This window comes from Lampetra planeri, chromosome 41, assembly GCF_965212315.1.
Source record: "Lampetra planeri chromosome 41, kcLamPlan1.2.h2, whole genome shotgun sequence".
Taxonomy (NCBI): Eukaryota; Metazoa; Chordata; class Hyperoartia; order Petromyzontiformes; family Petromyzontidae; genus Lampetra; species Lampetra planeri.
Genome location: NC_136147.1, coordinates 2991694 through 3012288, shown reverse-complemented (window position 1 = coordinate 3012288; position 20595 = coordinate 2991694). Strand labels below are relative to the sequence as shown.

General features: G+C 56.3%; 2 protein-coding genes across 7 annotated transcripts in view; one reads left to right on the top strand and one right to left on the bottom strand.

Moving 5' to 3' along the window:
• Positions 1 to 1638: 1638 nt before the first annotated feature.
• On the top strand, positions 1639 to 17953 carry LOC144732079 (SPARC-like). Of its 5 annotated transcripts, none has more exons than XM_078613335.1 (12): positions 1639 to 1841; positions 9714 to 9801; positions 10257 to 10319; positions 10989 to 11120; positions 11874 to 11927; positions 12118 to 12154; positions 12684 to 12805; positions 13687 to 13807; positions 14315 to 14451; positions 15408 to 15556; positions 15895 to 16043; positions 16333 to 17953. In XM_078613335.1, the coding sequence occupies exons 2-12, from the start codon at positions 9739 to 9741 to the stop codon at positions 16359 to 16361; spliced, it is 1056 nt and encodes a 351-aa protein (XP_078469461.1). In that variant the 5' UTR covers positions 1639 to 1841; positions 9714 to 9738; the 3' UTR covers positions 16362 to 17953. The 5 variants fall into 5 exon arrangements, with proteins under 5 accessions (XP_078469461.1, XP_078469465.1, XP_078469462.1 ...); XM_078613336.1 differs by having other exon boundaries at positions 1687 to 1856; XM_078613338.1 differs by lacking the exon at positions 1639 to 1841 and adding an exon at positions 4243 to 4384.
• The window catches only part of LOC144732078 (general vesicular transport factor p115-like), a 32611-nt gene continuing 29482 nt past the window's right edge, over positions 17467 to 20595 (bottom strand). For both annotated transcript variants that reach the window (XM_078613332.1, XM_078613333.1), the window contains one exon: positions 17467 to 20007. In XM_078613332.1, coding sequence (XP_078469458.1) covers positions 19906 to 20007 — 102 coding nt within the window. In that variant the 3' untranslated portion in view covers positions 17467 to 19905. The remainder of the gene's footprint in view (positions 20008 to 20595) is intronic.

The window sequence follows — 20595 nt, the reverse complement described above, 5'->3', positions numbered from 1 at the left end:
GAGGGGGGAGGGAGGGGAGAGTGGGGGGAGAGAGGGAAGAGTGGGGGGAGAGAGGGAAGAGTGGGGGGGAGGGGAGAGTGGGGGGGGAGGGGAGAGTGGGGGGGGAGGGAGGAGAGTGGGGAGGGAGGGCAGAGTGGGGGGGAGGAGGGCAGAGTGGGGGGAGAGAGGGGGGAGGGGAGAGTGGGTGGGAGGGAGGGGAGAGTGGGTGGGAGGGAGGGGAGAGTGGGGGGGAGGGGAGAGTGGGGGGAGGGAGGGGAGAGTGGGGGGAGAGGAGGGGAGAGTGGGGGGGAGGGAAGGGAGAGTGGGGGAGGGAGGGGGGAGGGGAGAGTGGGGTGGGAGGGAGGGAGGGAGAGTGGGGGGAGGGGGGAGGGGAGAGTGGGGGGAGGGAGGGCAGAGTGGGGGGAGAGAGGGGGGAGGGGAGAGTGGGTGGGAGGGAGGGGAGAGTGGGTGGGGAGGGTGGGGAGAGTGGGGGGAGGGAGGGGGGAGGGGAGAGTGGGGGGAGGGAGGGGAGAGTGGGGGGAGAGAGGGGAGAGTGGGGGGAGGGAAGGGAGAGTGGGGGAGGGAGGGGGGAGGGAGGGGGGAGGGGAGAGTGGGTGGGAGGGAGGGGAGAGTGGGGGGAGGGGAGAGTGGGGGGAGGGGAGGGAGAGTGGGGGGGAGAGAGGGGAGAGTGGGGGGGGAGGGAGGGGGAGAGTGGGGGAGGGAGGGGGGAGGGGAGAGTGGGTGGGAGGGAGGGAGGGGAGAGTGGGGGGGAGGGAAGGGAGAGTGGAGGGGAGGGGGAGGGGGGGAGGGAGGGGGAGAGTGGGGGGAGAGAGGGAAGAGTGGGGGGGAGGGAGAGTGGAGGGAGGGGGGAGGGAGGGGAGAGTGGGGGGGGGGAGAGTGGGGAGGGAGGGCAGAGTGGGGGCGAGGGAGGGCAGAGTGGGGGGGAGAGAGGGGGGAGGGGAGAGGTGGGTGGGAGGGAGGGAGGGGAGAGTGGGTGGGAGGGAGGGGGTGTGGGTGGAGGGGAGAGTGGGTGAGGGGGGAGGGGAGGAGTGGGGGGAGGGAGGGGAGAGTGGGGGAAGAGGGGAGGTGGGGGGGGAGGAGGGAGAGTGGGGGGGGAGGGGGGAGGGAGGGGAGAGTGGGGGAAGAGAGGGGTGAGGTGGGGTGGAGGGAAGGGAGAGTGGAGGGGAGGGGGGAGGGAGGGGGAGTGGGGGGGGGAGGGGGGAGAGTGGGGAGGGAGGGCAGAGTGGGGGGGTGGGAGGGAGTGTGGGGGGGAGTGGGGGGAGAGAGGGGAGAGTGGGTGGTAGGGAGGGGGGTGGGTGGGGGGATGGGGATGTGTGGGTGGAGGGAGGGAGAGGGAGAGGGGGGGGGAGGGAGGGGAGAATGGGGTGGGTTGGCGGGGAGGGGGGGAGGAGGGGGGCAGCGATCCAAGAGGTGGAGGAGCGACGGAGGAGGAGCGTGAGAGTGGGTTGAAAAAAAAGTAAAAACCAAAAAAATAGAGGAAAAGAATATAAGAAGAAGAAAAAGAAAAGAGAAAAAAGAGAAATAAATTTAAAAAGGAACGATTAATAAAAGACAAAAAATTAATAACAAAAAAAGAGAGAGGGTGGGAGTGAGAGGAGGGTGATCGGGAGGTGGGAGTGTGAGTGAGAGGGTGGGAGGGGGTGAGAGAGAGAGAGGGGAGTGGGACTGAGTGAGAGAGTGGGAGGGTGGGATGAGGGTGAGGGAGTGAGGGGGTGGGACGAGTGAGGGAGAGAGAGGGGAGAGATTCAAGTCAGCGGCTTAAACCGAGATCCGTCGATCTGGCGCGTGAGTGGAAGCCTTCAGCTGCGTCACTCTCAGGGCTCACAAACTCTCTCTCTCAGGTGAGTGAGCATCAGGTAACAGCGGGACTCACCAGCTCTCTCTCACTACAGCAGGGTTGTTCACGTACATCTTTTATATTTTTTGTGTAAACCGGTAACCGCGTGAAGATACCGGTTTTCAACAATACAAAACCTGCCGTACATATGCAACGGTGCGTCCTTTTTTTACGATCAGTGGAAACAAGAAGATGCTCGGTGTAGTCGGCACTTTGCTTCGTTCATCATTTCGTAATTTTTTTTTTAAACTTTGCTTTATGTAAACCCCCACCTCTCGCTCACTCTCTCGCTCACTCTCTCGTTCTGCAACGCAGCCCTTCTCGCAGTCCGACGGCCTCCGACGGGTAACTCATAACTGCACGCGTCCTTTCGCGACGCGAACTTTGGAGGTCTGTGTCTCGAAGCGGCACCCTCGGCTCTCAGTGGTTTCGCTTTACGGCGCGACCCCCGAATCTCGCGTGACGCCCTGCCACGGTTACCATCAGGGCGAGGCGTGCGCAGTGATCATCATCGCCGCGGTGATTTATTGACGCCCTCCTCGTGTTGAGCTGTTGACACTGAGAATGCAGCAACGGCCGCTGGACTCGAAATCCAGTGGGCGATTCGATCTCCGGGCGCGGCAGTTGCGTTCAGTAGCGGGGGGGGTAAAGTTTGTCAAATCAGCCCCCCCCCGGCTGTCTCTGTTTACGCAGCGGTGACGGCGAGTTCGGTTCCGGCTGGCGTCCCCTAGGTGGACTCCGCCTCGAATGAGTAACCCTGGCGCGGTGTGTAAACGTCGCTACTGGGGGAGACAAGGGCGGTCGGGCGTGGGTTGCTGGCTGGTCACTCACATCCCCCTCCTCACTCCCCGTGGTGTGCCGTGCCGGCCTTCATTTGGTGCTCGCGAACTGCACTTGCCCCAACAGTCCGTTAAGGCTACGCCGGGGGGGGGGGGTGATCTGCGTCTTTGTAAGCGGGGATTGGCCACGGTCGATCGGCACGTGGCTGTGTAGGGGTATTGTAGGGGTACATGGAGGGGTACATGGAGGGGCACGTGGAGGGGTACGTGGAGGGGCACGTGGAGGGGCACGTGTGTTGGTACTACCACCTCTTGCGATAATTCTACTCGGCGTGGGAGAGTCGAGCAGATACCCCCCCCCCCCCAAGCTCCCTCTTCTCCAGCAGTGGCCTGAGCGAGCAATTGCGTGTCTGCGCCTTGACCCCTTTCAACAGTCTCTTCCTGTCCGTATCTCATTCACCACCGCTCTCTCTCTCTCCCTGTCTCTCCCGTGTGTGTATCTCCGCTATTATCTCACAAGGGGGGTGTGGGGGGTTTGAAGGTTTGAAAGGAGGCAGACAACTTTTGTCCAAGGCCCCCAATTGGTCAGCACACCCACACATGTGCTGTGTGTATACAGTATATTTATATAGACGGTACTATATATACTGTCGACTAATTATAGACTGCCGCTCTCGACTGCGCGCGTGGATAAGGAGTGGTGCTGAGTGCGGGCTGCAGAGATATTTCAGGAACCGGTCACAGTTCTCGACTGGACAGCCACTATCACCGTCACTAACATCACCACCGTCACTAACATCACCAAGACCCATTACCATCACCAACTCTAACACCACCACCACAATCACTGAACACCACTATCGCCATAACAACCACCACCCTCACTAACTCCATCGCCTCTATCACCAACATAACTCACATCATAACTGACACCCCCACAATTAACATCATTATCATCACTAATATCATCACTAATATCACCAACATTACCAATAACATCACTAACATTACGGACACTATCACCATCACTAACATCATGAATATCACAATGACTCACAACATAACTCACATCATAACTGACACCATTCCCCCCACTATTAACACCATCAAAGACAAAGATCCCCCGTATAGCCTGAACAGACTGTGGGAGCAAGTGCTGTTAGCGAGCACCTATGACAGCCGGCACGGCACGCGAGCGGGTGCCTTTGTCTCTCTAGTGGCGATGTTTACACACCGCACCAGCTACTCAATTTGAGACTGAGTCGACCTAGGGGAGGCCCGTAGTGCAGCGCGCTCACCGCAACACTACCCAACAACAACAACCACCACCAGCACAACAACCACCACCAGCACAACAACCACCACCAGCACAACAACCACCACCAGCACAACAGGGGCTCCATGTACCCTCCACACGGTACTAGTGGGCGCCCCTAAACAGCGCCCCTAAACAGCGCCCCCAACTCCCCCCGGAATCCCACCGGGCCGGCCCATCCACCTGCCCACGACTCCCCCCGCCTGGGGCTGCAACGCATTCCTCCTCCACCGCGCGCGCGCCTCGCCTTCCTGACCAGCGGCACATTCTCAGAGATGGGATCAGCCACCACAGGCATGCAACCGTCTCCCATGCGGCGTTACCACGACCACCTTGCGAGCACGCCTGGGCCCGGCCTGGCCTCTGAGCTGGGCAGGTGTGGGGCCCCGGTCCGGATTACCACGGAAAGAACATCTCGCCGCGGTGGCTATGAGATGTTAACTACCTCGCCTGGTATGCAGGAGGTTGTTGGGTTCGATCCCGATCCTGACGCCTGCTGTTTATTTGGAGTTTTCGTGTGTCTCTCTCTCTCTCTCATCATCATCATCACGGTGGCTATGAGATGTTAACTACCTCGCCTGGTATACAGGAGGTTGTGGGTTCGATCCCGACCCTGACGCCTGCTGCTGTATATTTGGAGTTTGCGTGTCTCTCATCATCATCACTGTGGCTAGGAGATGTTAACTACCTCGCCTGGTATGCAGGAGGTTGTTGGGTTCGATCCCGACCCTGACGCCTGCTGCTGTATATTTGGAGTTTGCGTCTCTCTCATCATCATCACTGTGGCTAGGAGATGTTAACTACCTCGCCTGGTATGCAGGAGGTTGTTGGGTTCGATCCCGACCCTGACATCTGTCGTGTGATTGGGGTTCGCGTGTCTCTCTCTCTCTCCCCGTGGACGCGTGGATGCCTCTCCGTGTCCTCCGGTTTTCCCCTCCACATTTAGAATCGACATCACGCGCTCCCCAATATTTAGCTGCTGCTATAAATGTCCACGCGAAAAGCCACTTCGCTGAACCATCATTTGTGATAGCCAGGTCGCTACTGAGAAAGAGCTCACAGCTCAGTGGGGGCCTTTACCTGATAAAATACAAAAACATTCGTTTATAGTTTCGATTTAAAGCTTTCGTGACTGCAGGGATTCATATTCTTGGTTCTTTCGGTAAAGTCACGTAGAATGGAAATAATAAAATAATAAAAATAAAACATAATAAAATAGTAATATAATAATATATTTTATTTTATTATGTTTTATGTTTAATAAAATAAAATAATAATATAGTAATATATTGTTTTTTATTACGTTTTATTTTTATTATTTTATTATTTCCATTCTACGTGACTTTACCGAAAGAACCAAGAAGATTCGTTTATAGCTTTTTGTTTAGTTCAGATGCCAGGATGGCACCGAGGCCACCAGGGACGCACAGCTCGCTGGCGATGGGTTCGCGAGTGGCTCGTGTTGCCCACAGAGCTACCACCAATTCAGTACTATCGCGACCATCTCTACGACAGCGATCGCCATCAGCTCCAACCGCAGTGGCATTGATGGGCTTCATCGCGGCGCTTGTGCTGGGCTATAGGTGCACCTTGAGGCGATCACGCGAGACGTTTGGAAGGCTCGCTGCTGACAGGAGGAGGTCACGGGAGAGACCCATGTGCCACGCGTTGACTGAGATGACTGGCAGATGCACCACCTGTGCTCCCCCCACTGCCGTTTTATACGCCCGGCTCTTCGCTCGTTGTTGTGAGCGTCTCTCCTCTCTGTTACGTGGTTGGTGGAGGGCGACTGCCTCCAGCTGCCCAGTAGCGTCCTCCACAGAGGCCGATCTTGACACCACTGTGACCAGTCATCGGCGAGTCCACACAGCTTCACATCCTCCTGCACCGCATCTCTTCTCTCGAGCCTTTGCTGTGCCCGTCTAGATACCTTTATCCAGAAGCTGGATCTAGGTGGCTGGGTATGAGGGCGACATGACCCAGCCAACGCAGCCTCGCCTTCTGGAGGAATTCACTGATGGGATTGTGTCCAGATCATTCGAGGATATCTGGCGTGCTCCCGCAATAATCTCATATTCAACAGTCACCATCGCCACCAACCGTGAAAACCATTACCACCATCACTATCACCAACACTAACACCATCTCCAACATAACTAACACAACCACACCGACCATTTTTCATTACCAACCATCAACAAAGCCTTCTTTGGCACCATCACCCCCCTCCATCACAAACACGATCAACGCCACCACATCACCCCAATAACCCCAATCACCACCATGATCAGCACCACCATCACACTCTTCTTGTCTCTCGCATTCCCCTTGGCGGCATTGCCTCTTTGAGGCCCCTTCTCACGAACATCAGGAGGGGGTTCTGGGCCAGCCCGGCTACAACCCATCGCGAGGTTGGCCAGAGTACTCTTGGTGAAACGGCAGTGAGATGTTAACTACCTCGCCTGGTATACAGGAGGTCGTGGGTTCGATCCCGACCCTGACGCCTGCTGCTGTATATTTGGAGTTTGCGTCTCTCTCTGCCCGTGGTCGCGTGGATTTTTCTCCGGGTCCTCCGATTTCCCACCTCCACATTTAAAAACATGCGTTTAGAGTATTTGGCTGCTTTAAATGTCCACACGAAGAGCCACACTTTGTCGGGATATCATTTGCGATAGCCAGGTCGCTTATGAATAAGAGCTATATAGCTCAGCGGGCTTCACCTGGTAAAATACAAACGTTTGTTTAACTTTTAACTGCTTGTGGCGGCGTTCCAAACGTCAACGGTTAAGCCCGGCGCATTGTTGGCGGAATGTCCCCTCGTCTGGAGAGGCGTTTTGACGAAACGAAACCCTTATCTCCGTCGCTTACAATGGGGACAGCTCCCCGTGCAGTGAGATCCGTTTTGGGCCGATTCGGCAAAACAATTCGAACGCGGCGCCTGGTTTCGTGTTTGTGCCAAATACCTGGGCTGATAACACCTGGAACAGGGGGATTGTAAATAAAGGTGGATTCCAGTCCAGGCGGATTGTAAATCGGTGGACTGTACACCTGGTGGAAGATAAATCAATTGGATTCTATATCAACTTAACTTATTGGATTATAATCCACCTCATTTAGAATCCACCTAAGATTACAATTAACCCGATTTAAAATCCACCTGGATTGTGAATTAGGTGGATTCTTAATCAGGAGAATTGTACAGCAGGGAATTGGTGTCAAGGTTTGGCGGACATATCTTTGCCAGATGTATTATAAATCAGTTAGGCGATTTGTTGATCAGGATTGTAGATCGCGTAGACTCAGATAGGTGGATTCAATTGCAGGTGGATATTGAGCATCGAGTTCAGAGTTTAAGTTGATGTTGACGATGTTGATCGATAATAATAATGATGTTATTATAGCTGTCGCTGCGGGACACGGTTGCCAACTCCGAGTTACAAAAAAAACCGGGAGGTCATCTTGGGGAACGGGGGAGGGGAACTTCTCACGTTAACGGAAGAGAAGAGAAAGCCAGGTGGATGCGTCGTCTCGAGTGGTGGATCACTGTTATCATCGCTACACAAACGGCAAGAACCAGGACTCGATGTTAAGGAACGCTCCCCGGGACAGCCGCTACTTCACTCACTCGGCAAGAGAACGTCCCAGGAAAAACCGGACAGGTGGCAACTCTGGCTGCTGCCGATGATCCTGACATTTTTGCTGCTACCGATGATGCCATATCTGCTGCCGATTGTGATGGCTGATACAACTGCCGATGAGAACCGCTGCTGCGTTAGCGGCTGCGTTGCGAACGCAGCCGCCGCCGCTGGTGATGTCAGGCAGAATGGAATCCACGAAGCTGCCCTCCCACTCTGCACTGTACGGTCTCCACCAGAGACTCCGCGCGCCCTGGAAACCCGAACCCAAATAAAGAGGCTTTTGTGAGCGCAGTGCGTGGGAGGGGGGGCTCCCAGGACATTTCACCCAGCAACAGCGTGAGACATTGTCCCGTCAGCTCGTGCGGGCCCACTGAGCCAGGCGCGGCAGGGCACATTCTGTGGTTATCTGGTGGTTCTGCAGTTCTGTGTGGCTTTGTGGTTCTCTGTGGTTCTGTGGTTATCTGTGGTTCTCTGGCGGTTCTGTAGTTCTGTGTGGCTCTGTGGTTCTCTGTGGTTCTGTGGTTATCTGTGGTTCTCTGGCGGTTCTGTAGTTCTGTGTGGCTCTGTGGTTCTCTGTGGTTCTGTGGTTATCTGTGGTTCTCTGGCGGTTCTGTAGTTCTGTGTGGCTCTGTGGTTCTCTGTGGTTCTGTGGTTATCTGTGGTTCTCTGGCGGTTCTGTAGTTCTGTGTGGCTCTGTGGTTCTCTGTGGTTCTGTGGTTATCTGTGGTTCTCTGGCGGTTCTGTAGTTCTGTGTGGCTCTGTGGTTCTGTGGTTATCTGTGGTTCTCTGGCGGTTCTGTAGTTCTGTGTGGCTCTGTGGTTCTCTGTGGTTCTGTGGTTATCTGTGGTTCTCTGGCGGTTCTGTAGTTCTGTGTGGCTCTGTGGTTCTCTGTGGTTCTGTGGTTATCTGTGGTTCTCTGGCGGTTCTGTAGTTCTGTGTGGCTCTGTGGTTCTCTGTGGTTCTGTGGTTATCTGTGGTTCTTTGGCGGTTCTGTAGTTCTGTGTGGCTCTGTGGTTCTCTGTGGTTATCTGTGGTTCTCTGGCGGTTCTGTAGTTCTGTGTGGCTCTGTGGTTCTCTGTGGTTCTGTGGTTATCTGTGGTTCTCTGGCGGTTCTGTAGTTCTGTGTGGCTCTGTGGTTCTCTGGTTATCTGTGGTTCTCTGTGGTTCTGTGGTTCTCTGTGTGGCTCTGTGGTTCTGTGGTTCTCTGTGGTTCTCTGGCGGTTCTGTTCTGGCCCAAGTCACGTGGCCGCCGAGCCGGGTCCCACTGCGGTCTCGATGGGCGGGGGGGAGAAGGGTCTGGTGGTGGGGGGGGGGGTCTGGTGGTGGGGGGGGTCTGGTGGGGGGGGGGGTCTGGTGGGGGGGGGGGTCTGGTGGGGGGGTCTGGTGGGGGGGGGTCTGGTGGGGGGGGGGGTCTGGTGGGGGGGTTTGGTGGGGGGGGGTCTGGTGAGGGGGGGGGGGTTGGTGGGGGGGGGGGGTCTGGTGGGGGGGGGGGGGTCTTGTACAGGGATTCTGGGACGAGGGGTCGCAGGGAATGGGGTTACAGAGTGCAGAGAGTTTTCTGGAGGGGTGTGAAGGTAGCCCTGGTGAGGTTGGTTAAGGATGGGAGGGTGGGTGAGCGTGGGTGAGTGAGGCTGGAGTTGGTAAGGGCTTGGCGAAGCAGGGTTGAAGGTGGTAGGGCAGGTGAGGGTGGGTGAGTGAGCGTGGTTGCTGGTGAGGTCTGGTGAGGGTGGGGCACGAACTAATCCGTGTGTATCTGTGTGTGCTCACACAAAAAGCACTTGCCCCAAAAGTCTGTTTACGCCTATATGGGGGATCTTTGTCTTTGTATCTATGTGTGTGGGGAGCGGTAGTGTAGTGGCTAGTGCTACTAACCCGGCGACCCGAGTTCGATTCCCACTCACGGCCAATACCAGTTGCGATTATCTGAACTGGTCATGGGCCTCCCTTGGGTCTACTCAGCCTCAAATGAGTACCTGGTGCGTTGTGTTAAAACATCGGCACTGGTGAGACAAAGGCGGCCGGGCGTGGTGCTGGCTACCCACCCCCTTGTGTACCGTGCCTGCCTTCATAGGTACTCGCTAACAGCACTTGCCCCAGTCTGTTCAGGCTATATTGGGGATCTTTGTCTTGTTTTTGTGTGTCAGTGTGTCTCCCATCAGAGCTGTCACCATGAAGCTGTGGGCGCTGCTGCTGCTGCTGCTTGGTCTGGCAGGGTCAGCCCTGGCCGTCCCCGTGAGTCCCTGCAACATCTGGGCACTCCTTTCACACATCTGGGAAATCACAGTACAAACCTGCTCGCTCTTAGTGCACACACAGGCTTGCTCTTAGTGCACACACAGGCGCACTGTCATCTCACCTGGGCCCCTGCCTCACCTGGGCCCGTGTCTCACCTGGGCCACTGTGGTCTCACCTGGGCCACTGTGGTCTCACCTGGGCCACTGTCGTCTCACCTGGGCCACTGTGGCCTCACCTGGGCCACTGTGGTCTCACCTGGGCCACTGTCATCTCACCTGGGCCACTGTCATCTCACCTGGACCACCGTCTCACCTGGGCCACCGTCTCACCTGTGCCACCGTCTCACCTGGGCCACTGTGGTCTCACCTGGGCCACTGTGGTCTCACCTGGGCCACTGTCATCTCATCTGGTCCACTGTCGTCTCACCTGGGCTGCTGTCTTGGTATTTGCAGGCGATGGAGGAGTACGAAGCAGACGTCCGGACCGGCGATGACGACGCCTGGAACCCGCCCGGAGTAAATGCCCCATCACACACGCAGACAAAGATACCCTGACCAGCCTCGGCAGACTGCTGGGGCGCCCACCAACACACACGTGCAACCACTGCCCTTCACCGCTAAAGAGCCCTGAAGTCACCACTACGCTGGTGCCAGGCTAGGCGCATGTGTGCACACAAAGACCCCCTGTAAAGCCTTTAACAGACTGTTGGGGCAAGTGCTGTTTGCGAGCACCTATGAGGGGCCGGGTGGCCATCGCCACGCCTGGCCACCTTTGTCTCCCCAAGTGGCGATGTTTACACACCGCTCCAGGGAACTCATTTGAGGCTGAGGTGAGGCCCAGGAACGGTTCAGGGTTCAGATAATCGTCACGGGTGTTTGTGGCCGTTGGTGTGAATCGAACTCGGGTCGCCAGGCTCGTGGCTACTGCGCCACCGCCCCCCACTCGACACGTACTACAAGTGGACACACGCGCACGCACGCAGCATGACCACGAGGAACCAGGACAAACTCTTTGATCACCGCGGAGACTCCCGCACAACAGTCGTCCAACGCTGGACACGCGCCGGCCTTAATAGGCGCTCACCGATCGGGGCTGGAATTTTGTGGGGGGGGGAGGGAGGAGGGCTGTTGTGGGGGGTTCGAACAGGAAGTGACAGTAGGGGTCACCACGTGCTCTCCCATCAGGTGCAGGAGTACGACGGAGACGTGGAGATCCAGGAGGAGACCGCGGGAGAGGAGACTGTGGGGGAGGAGGAGCCGCAGGAGGAGGTCCAGGAAGAGGCCGGAGAGGAGGAGATGCAGGAAGAGACTCAGGGTGTGAGTAACTCTGTGGGGGTCATGAGATGTGGGTTGGGGCAGGGCTCGGTGAACCTGCGGCTCCGGAGCCGAATGCGGCTCTTTAAGGGCTGCATTGCAGCTCTTGAAATATTGAGGGGTTTTTTTTCTTTTCTCCGAATTAAAATAAAATAAAAATCTGTTTTTGTTATTTTTGGTTGATGACCCCTGACCATGGGAGTCAAGTTTACCATGGGAGTCCATATTACAGCAGAAGTACAGTTTACCATAGAAGTGCAGTTTACCATATAAGTCCAGTTTAACATGGGAGTCTATTTTAATAATAGGAGTTCAGTTTACCATGTAAGTCCAATTTACAATGGAGGTTCAGTTTACCATGGGAGTCCAGTTTACCAATGGCAGGGATCAGCACTGCTTCGTGACGTTATCTATGACGGACCCACCGTCTCGTATACACCACAGTGCATTTCGGCTCTCGACCTATTGAACTTTTACGAAATGTAGTTGCCAACCCCTCAGTTAGGGTGAGGCTTATAGGCTCCATTTAAGGATGCGTTAAAGTTATAGTTAGGGTAAGGGGTTACGAGTAAGGGATTAGAATTAGGGTTTAAGTTGGGGTTATGGGTTAGTGCTAGTCAACACATAGGGTTTAGGTTAGGGTTATGATTAGAGTTTAGGTCATGGCTATGGGTTAGGGTTGAGGTTATGGGTTCGAATGAGGGTTATGGGTTCTGGTTAGGGCTGCACATGAAGAGTGTCTCTCTGTGCCCATAGGACGCGGTGGTGGTGGAGGAAACTCCAGTGGTGGAGGAGGAGGTGGTGATTGAGGTATGACCTGAATTCACACAGGCCTCAGTCCTGCTCTAGAATATCAGAGCCTAACATAGGTCTCAGTCCTGCTCTAGCATAATGGAGACTCACACAGGACTCAGTACTGCTCTAGAGTAACAGACCCTGACACTGGCCTCACTCCTTCTCTAGAGTCGTATCTAACGCGTGTCCCCTCCTCTTCCAACAGGAGTCGGAAGAGGAGGAGGAAGAGACCCCCCTCATCAGTAAGTCCTCACGTCCCCTTGTCTCCCTGTCCCTTCGTCTCCGCATCCCTGTGTCTCCATGTCCCCATGTATCCGTGATCCCATGTGTATATGCATCTACCTCCTCACGTCCCCTTGTCTCCGTGTCTCAATGTCCCCGTGTCCCAATGACCCCGTGTCCCAATGACCCCGTGTCTCTGTGTAGACCCTTGCCTGGGGTTCAATTGTAAGTCGGGCCGGCCGGCATGTCCCCGTTTCTGAATGTCCCCGTGTCCCCGTAACTGCACATCTCCATGTCTTAATGTCTCCATGACCCTGCGTCCCTGTGGTGTCTCATTGTCCCGGTCTTTGTGTCTCCATACCTCGATGTCCCCGTGTCTCAATGACCCCATGACCTCATGTCCCCGTGTCTCAATGACCCCATGACCCCATGTCCTCGTGTCTCAATTACCCTGTGTCCTCGTCACCCCGTGTCTCCACGTCCCCGGTGTCTCCACGTCCCCATGACCCCATGTCCCCCGTGACCCCACGTCTCCGCGTCTCCGTGTAGACCCGTGCCTGGGGTTCGCCTGCAAGCCGGGCCGTGTGTGCGAGGTGGACGTGGAGTCGCGTCCCGTCTGCATCTGCCAGAGTGCCGACACCTGCGAGTCGAGCAGCAGCGTTGACACCATGGTGGGTGATGTCTTCATAGTCAACGCCATCATCGTCATCAACATTGTCAACATTAACGGCAACATCAACATAGTCAACATCAACATCGTCATCGCCGCCAACAATAACATTTATCCGTAATTAGTTTCTGTTGGGTTAAATCCTGTCGTAGGTATCATGAATTACGTTTAACAGTTTCCCTCCACCACCCAGCGACAGAGCCAACCAAATCAAGTTGCCACGTCAGTGCGCTCACACCAGAGGACGGGGATGGGGGGATCGGGGGAGCGAGGGGGGAGGAGGAAGGGTGTTGAGAAGCGAACAGAATGTTGACGATTGTCTATCCGAGGTTCCGCTGGCTTATGACATCCAGCATCATCGCCTGTTCACAAGAGCTCAGCTCCATGCTCGTGAAAGGCATTTTTATGAAACTAACAACAACCTTACCACCATCGGCGGCAACATCGTGCTGTTGATGTCGATGGGTGGTGTTGGTTGTGGTGCGTTTGTTGATGCGGATGTTGTTGATGGTGGTGATGATAGGGGTGGGTGCTGTTCTTGTTGATGTCTATGGTCGTCTAGATTGTGGTGCAGCTGTGCGGTACTTATAACCACATCCACTCAATGATGCTGATGATGTTGCTGATGTTGATTGTGGTCGTGCAGTTCTGCAGCACACATGCTCAATGATGGTGATGTTGATGGTGTTGTTGGTGATATTCATGACAATGATGATGGTAGTGTTGATGATAGCTATGTATGTTGAACTTTTTCTGCAACGTACGTAGCCAACCGTGCAAATCGGAGGTACAATGATGATGGCGTTGGTGGTTAATGATGTTGATGGTTAATGATGATGATGGTTAATGATGATGATGATGGTGTTGATGGTGGTGGTGCAGCTGTGTGGCACGGACAACCACACGTATCCGTCGCGCTGCCATCTGGATGCCCACCGCTGCGCCCTCGATGGCACCAAGAAGGGGCGGCACCTGCACCTCGACTACATCGGGCCCTGCAAGGGTACGCAAAGACAAAGATCCCCCGCATAGCCTCAACAGGTTGTTGGGGCAAGTGCGGTTAGGGTGCGTAGCACCTATGAAGGCCGGCACGGTACACGAGAGGGTGGGTGGCCAGCATCACGCCCTGCCGCCTTTGTCTCCCGAGTGGCGATGTTTGCACACCGCATCAGATACACACTTGAGGCCGAGTCGACCTAGTGGAGGCCCAGGACCGATTCAGATAATCGTCACTGGTGTTGGCTGTGAGCAGGAATCGAACTCAGGTCACCGGCTTTGTAGCGCAGTGCGCTACAACCGCGACGACGACGAGGCGCAAAAAACACGGATGCACACGGATGCATTCAGGTGGGATGGCGCGTGCGTTACATGGGTGTGTGTCCCGTGACGTCCGGTGACGTCCTAAATCGTGCTCGCTGTGATGCTGCTCTGATGTCACTGCCCTGCCTCCCTCGCTCCCCCACCCCGCCTCCTTACTCCCCCCCCCCCACGCCCTCCCCCCGGGGCACAGAGATCACGCCGTGCCTGGACGTGGAGCTGACCGAGTTTCCCCTGCGGATGCGCGACTGGCTCAAGAACGTCGTCGTGCAGATGTACGAGAGGGACGAGGAGCGCGGAGAGCTACTCACCGACAAGCAGAGGCGCAAGGCACGGCACGGGGGGGGGGGGGGGTGCACGGGGGCAGGAGGGTACAGGAGACACGGGGGTGGGGGGGGGGCAAGAGTGGTAAGTAGGGGGGTATATGGGGGGTGCTGTGGAAGCACGGGGAGAACGAGGGGGTACGAGCGGGTGGGGCATTATACGTAGGGTACGGGGTGAGTGGGGTGGGCAAGGGGCGGTACGATTGTGTTTCTGCTGATCACGCGCTTGTGACAAACCTCACGTACAGACGGAGAGACAGGGCCGGGGATCATTGGCTGACTGACCGACTGCCTGCCTGACTCGTTAAGTATCGGGGAGTCTGACTGACTAGCGGACCGACTCGCAGGCTGGCTGGGCGGTCACACGGCTGGGCGGTGGCGCGCTCGGCGCTTGGGTTCGACGTTCGTGCTTTCAGTCGCAAAGCTCGTCCTGGTTAATACTGCCAGTGCGTTGTCAACCGTGAAAATACCATGTGCCCGTCCGTTTCACGGTGAACGATAAAGAATAGCCCCTCCCCCTACCCCCCACCGTGAAGTCATTTGAACAAAAATATGCGGCCGTCAAAAGCACGTGGGAACATCGCCCCGCACCGCGAAAACTGCCGCGGGCTGTGCCCGCATCGTCAAACACAGCGGCGTGGGTTGTTGTGCAAGTACGGTATACGTGTGTGTGTGTGTACGATAAATAAAGACAAAGAGCCGTAGCGTAGCGGTGAGCACGCTGCGCTCCGAACCCTGAGGACGGCTGCTTGCTTTGTGGCCGAAACGTCGTGAGAATAATTTTATGTTTTATTTTTATTATTTTATTACTTCCCTTCTACGTGACTTTACCGAGAGAACCAAGAATACGGCGTTGTTACTCGACGACCGATCGGCCGGTTGCCGTGTTGCCCGTACGTGTGAATTGCTCGCTGTGCTAACCACGTCGGGGGGGGGGGCGGGGGCGGCGTTTGGCTTCTGCAGTTGCGGAAGATCGTGAGCGACGAGCGGCGCCTGCGGCAGGGCGACCACACGCGCGAGCTGCTGCAGCGCGACTTCGTCAAGAACTACCGCATGTACATCTACCCGGTGCACTGGCAGTTCGCCCAGCTCGACTCCCGCCCGGCAGACAGGCAAGACGACGGCGCGCGGCACCGGCGCGTAGCAACCAGCGCGAAGCAACCACGCGTAGCAACCATTGCGTAGCAACCACGCATAGCAACCACACGTAGCAACCACCGCGTAGCAACCACCGCGTAGCAACCACACGTAGCAACCACCGCTTGGCACCAGCGCGCGGCGCCAGCACATGGGCATACAACACGCACCCCCCACAGGATACCAGCACCCCGTACGATGAACATCTCTGCACCTTGTAGATGCCTGTCCCACTCACCTGGTGTGCTGGGCACGCTGTAGGTACCTGTGTAGATGCCTGTCCCACTCACCCGGTGTGCTGGGCACGCTGTAGGTACCTGTCCCACTCGGAGCTGTCCCCGCTGCGGGCCCCGCTGGTGCCCATGGAGCACTGCACCACGCGCTTCTTCCTGCGCTGCGACGCCGACGGAGACCGCCTCATCTCCCTGCCCGAGTGGGGCGCCTGCTTCGGCCTCCTGCCCGGTACGCGGGCCCCAGTGGGGGCCTGGTGGGACCCGGGGGGGAGGGCGGGGGTCGTCTCGTAGACCCAGAGGGACCCAAAGAGATCACGGAGGACTCTCCAGGGGGATGCAGGAGACCCCGGGGGGGGGGGGGGGGGGGGGCAAGAGGGGCCCGGGGGGAACCCAGGGAGATCCAATGGGACCATGGTGGAGATGATGGCATCGATGGTGGTGATATTGATGATCGTCAGTGGTGTGATGTTAATGATGGTGATGTTGGTCGTGGTGCTGATGATCTCTTTGTTTTACAGACGACGTGGACGAGGCTCTGCTCTTCTAAGCACCTCCCCCCCCTCCCTTCCGCCCCCTGCCCCGCAACAACAACACGTGCAGCAACACCACCACACACCTTCACCTCGTCATACACAATGACAGCCCATCAGCTCTAAGGTGTCTGTCATGATGCCGATGATGAATTTGTAGCGATGGTAAACATGTCGCGGTTAATGATGACGACGACGACGACGATGAAATAATGGGTGGTGATGAATGAACGTTGCTGGTAAAGTTGCCGATGATGGTGCCTGTGATGATGCCGTCGGCGATGATGGCGGCGGTGATATTTCTATGGTGATGTCGTCCGCGTTGGTGATAGTTAAACCGCCGGTACGCTGAGCGGTAATGGTGCTGGTATATCACGAGGGTGCGTTCACGGTAGTAACACGGTGGCCAATGGCGACGATGGCATCGCGGTGGTGACGTTAATATCATCGGTGGTGACGACGGTGATATCATCGGTGGTGACGATATGAACATGATCGCAGCTCCGCCTAAAGATGCCTCCCCCCCTCCTGCCTTCAAGGTCACCGCAGTCCCAGCAACCCCTCCGTAAACATGGAACGCTGCTGGCTCAACGATGGGACCAACCACGTGCCCCAACGTTTGGAGGGGGGCAATGTCGGGGCACGTGTTTGCGCACCGGCTTATAGCACGTGGTCCCGTACCCTCGCCACGATTTAAAATCAATTAACTCCTCGCGGCCTCCGTTGGCCACACGATAGGGCGGCTCTAAGGTTTTGTTCTTTCATATATAAATCAAGATTATATACGTAGCGGTTGATGTTGGGGCGGCGGGGGGAACCGCACCAAGGGAATGTGGCGCACGGGTCAGCGCCCCCTGGGGCCACTGCGCGCCTCGCCGCGGGGGGCTGTCTCCCTCTCACGGTTGTGCTACGGCTTCTCCGATTGAATCGATAGATCGATCGGTCGGTCGCGGCCAGAGGGCCTCTCGCGTAAACAGCGAACGCGCTGGGGGCATGGGGGGGTTTGAGGGCGCCGTGTTGCGATGGAGACACGCGGGGAACCCGGCCAGCCTACCACGGAGACCACTCGCACTGATTGGTCAACACTGTAGAGGTGTGCCACTCTGATTGGTCAACACTGTAGGGGTGTGCCACTCTGATTGGTCAACACTGTAGGGGTGGGCCACTCTGGTCAACACTGTAGCGGTGTGCCACTCTGATTGGTCAACACTGTAGGGGTGTGCCACCCTGATTGGTCAACACTGTAGGGGTGTGCCACTCTGATTAGTCAACACTGTAGGGGTGTGCCACTCTGATTGGTCAACACTGTAGGGGTGTGCCACTCTGATTGGTCAACACTGTAGGGGTGTGCCACTCTGATTGGTCAACACTGTAGGGGTGGGCCACTGATTGGTCAACACTGTTGGTGTACCTTACTGATTATATAACACTGTAGCGGTGTGCCTCGCTGTGGTTATGTAACACGAGTGGTGTGCTTGCATTCCTAGCCCTACCCTCTATAACCTCGTCCAGCCTATCCCCCCTGCAGGTGCTTTTCTTGTACTAACCTGTAACACGTGTTCATGGAGATAACTGTAACCACTGCATGATGAATAAATCTTAGTAAGAATGGTTGTGTTGTTGTTGCTGCTGGTCGACTGTTCTTGTAGGGGTTGTGTTTTATGTACAAGTGTATGGCTGGAGGATGTAGTCTCTGGGTTGCGGTGTCTAAATAGTCACTCCCAAGTCTATTTTTTTTATTGTACCAGGTGAGGCCCAGAGCTATATACATCTCTTTTTTCAGAAGCTACCTGGCCACAAATGGGGCAGCTCAATGAAGCGGCTCATCACGTGGAAATGTACAGCAGCCAAATTGCTCTAAACGCGTGCTTATAAATGTGGAGGGGAAAAACCGGAGGACCCGAATAAAAATCCACGGGATGAGAGAGACACACACGCAATCGAACCCACGACCTCCTGCATACCAGGCAAGGTAATTACCATATCCTAGCTACCGTCAGAAGCATCAGCAGCAGCATCAGCAGAGGCGGGGCACCAGAATCAACAGCAGCAGAATCGTTTGTCGTAGGAACGGCTTTATGAATCACATACGAAAACAACAGCCCCACGTGGCTGAGGGAGGGAGGGAGGGGCAGCCTCCAAACCGAGTAAATCGATGAAACCTAAAATATATCTTCTTCTTGCGATCCAACACACATTCTCTATATGCATCAACGTGGACGCACGTCTTAAATACTACCACGGCACCCGCCCCAGGGCCTCTCCTCCCCACCGCGTGCCGTTGGGAGCGCTGCAGGGCAGCAGGGCGTGGAGGAGCACTGCTGCCCTGGTAGAGGCAGAGCCGCTGCCCATCACAGCCCTTGAGCCCAACTCCATCCCCCTGTCCCTCGACCGGGACCCCAACTCCAAACCCTAACGTTAACCCCACCCCTACGCATAACCCCTAACCCAAACGCTAAGCCTATACTTATCAATAATTCTATCCATAATTTCAATAATATCTAAAATGCAAGTTCCAACCCGATCCCAAATGCGAAGCCCGGGCACTGTTCCCACCTCTACATCAAAACCACAACCCTAATCCTTCATTCCTAAGCCTAACCACAACCCCTGCTAAAACAACTCTGCATAATGCTGACACTCACCAATCCCTTGTTCCCGTGCCCATGAACGCCGGGGGAGGGGAGGAGGCGGGGGGGTCCACCACAGCCGAGCGGTCAGTTGGGCCACCACACCGCCGCTCTCGACTTCCGGCTGTCACCGGCTGCCGAGAGACCTCCACCTGGACAAGCGAATTTCCCCCGTCGCTCGCAAACCAACAACGCGCACAGCTCGCGGCCTGGCTCCGGTGCGCTGGGGCAGCGCGCCCCTCTTCGTTACGCACGCGCCGTCTCTCTAGTAGAGTATACTTTGTATACATGGCAGCACATTGTCGCCGCTACCGCCCCCGCCCCCGCCGTCGTCGTCATCATCATCATCGGTCAACTCGTAAACACCGCGTGGACAATCTCGCCCCCGGAACATTCCTATTGCTCTATTGGGTTTTGCGAACGAACCGTCCTGCGGGAGGCATCTCGGCAACGGTGGCGGGGAGGGGCACGGCGATTGGAGGGATGGGTGCGGCGACTAAAGGGACAACCCTGGGGTGCCCCCCACTAGGGGGCCGGCCCCCCTCCGCACATCTCCGCCCTCCCCCCCCCTCTCCCAACCCTCACCCCTGTCCACTCCACGCCGCGGTTTCTTCACGAGGGTGGACGTTACCGGCGCCGCGCGTCGTCGCCTCTCGCTTCGAAGCGGAGCAGGGAGATTGAAGACAAAGCGGGGGTGGGGGGTGGGGGTTGGGGGAGGGTGGGAGATTCGAGTTGGAGATGAAGGCAAGGGAGCGAGCGGAAGATTAAGGCGCGGGGAGTGGGGGGACGACGAAGGCAGGGGGCTGGGAAGCGAGAGGAAGGTGGCTGGGGGATGTGCGACGTCCTTCTGGTCACGGTTGCGCCGTCGCTCCTCTCTCTCCGTGTGGGGGGGGGGGTCGTAGGCGACGCGGCGCCGTGCAGCTCGACCTCTCTACTCATCCGGGGAGTCGGCCCCCGCACCCTCGTCGTCTCCGCCCTCCGAGATGTCGTCATCTTCATCGTCGTCGTCGTCCTCATCCTCGTCGTTCTCCACCTGCCACGGCAAGCGCACGCGGTTCACGGCGACTCGGCACAACGAGCCACGGTCACCACGACAACTCGGCGTACCCAAGTGTCCCACGACACCACGCTCGGCGCGTGTCGGTGAACTCGGCCGAATGTGCCACCGTTAATTCTAGATTTGAAGCTTTCGTGACGGCAAGGATTCATATTCTTAGGTGTTTTCGGTAAAGTCACGTAGGTAAAAAATTAAAATTAATAAAATTAAAATAAAATAAAAATCACGACGTTTCGGAGGCAACACAAGCTTCCGTCTTCAGGTGGAACAGTCACAGCACGATAGCTGTATCAATACAGCTATCGTATAAATACAACTATCGTGCTGTGACTGTTCCACCTGAAGACGGAAGCTTGTGTTGCCTCCGAAACGTCGTGATTTTTATTTTTATTTTACTTTTATTAATTAAAATTTTTTACCTACGTGACTTTACCGAAAAAACCTAAGAATGTGCCACCGATAGTCACATCGGTGCGCCACAACGCACGTGCCACAGCACCGACCCGGCATCAACACAGTTTGTGCCGCAGAGCCCTTGTCGCAGCACGTGGAACCCCCACACTT

Bases quoted from the DNA above. Each gene is read 5' to 3' on its own strand.
- LOC144732079 (XM_078613335.1), top strand. From the start codon at position 9,739: ATGAAGCTGTGGGCGCTGCTGCTGCTGCTGCTTGGTCTGGCAGGGTCA. The intron at 10,320-10,988 runs GTAAATGCCCCA...CTCTCCCATCAG, and splicing joins ACGCCTGGAACCCGCCCGGA to GTGCAGGAGTACGACGGAGA. The intron at 13,808-14,314 runs GTACGCAAAGAC...CCCGGGGCACAG, and splicing joins CTACATCGGGCCCTGCAAGG to AGATCACGCCGTGCCTGGAC.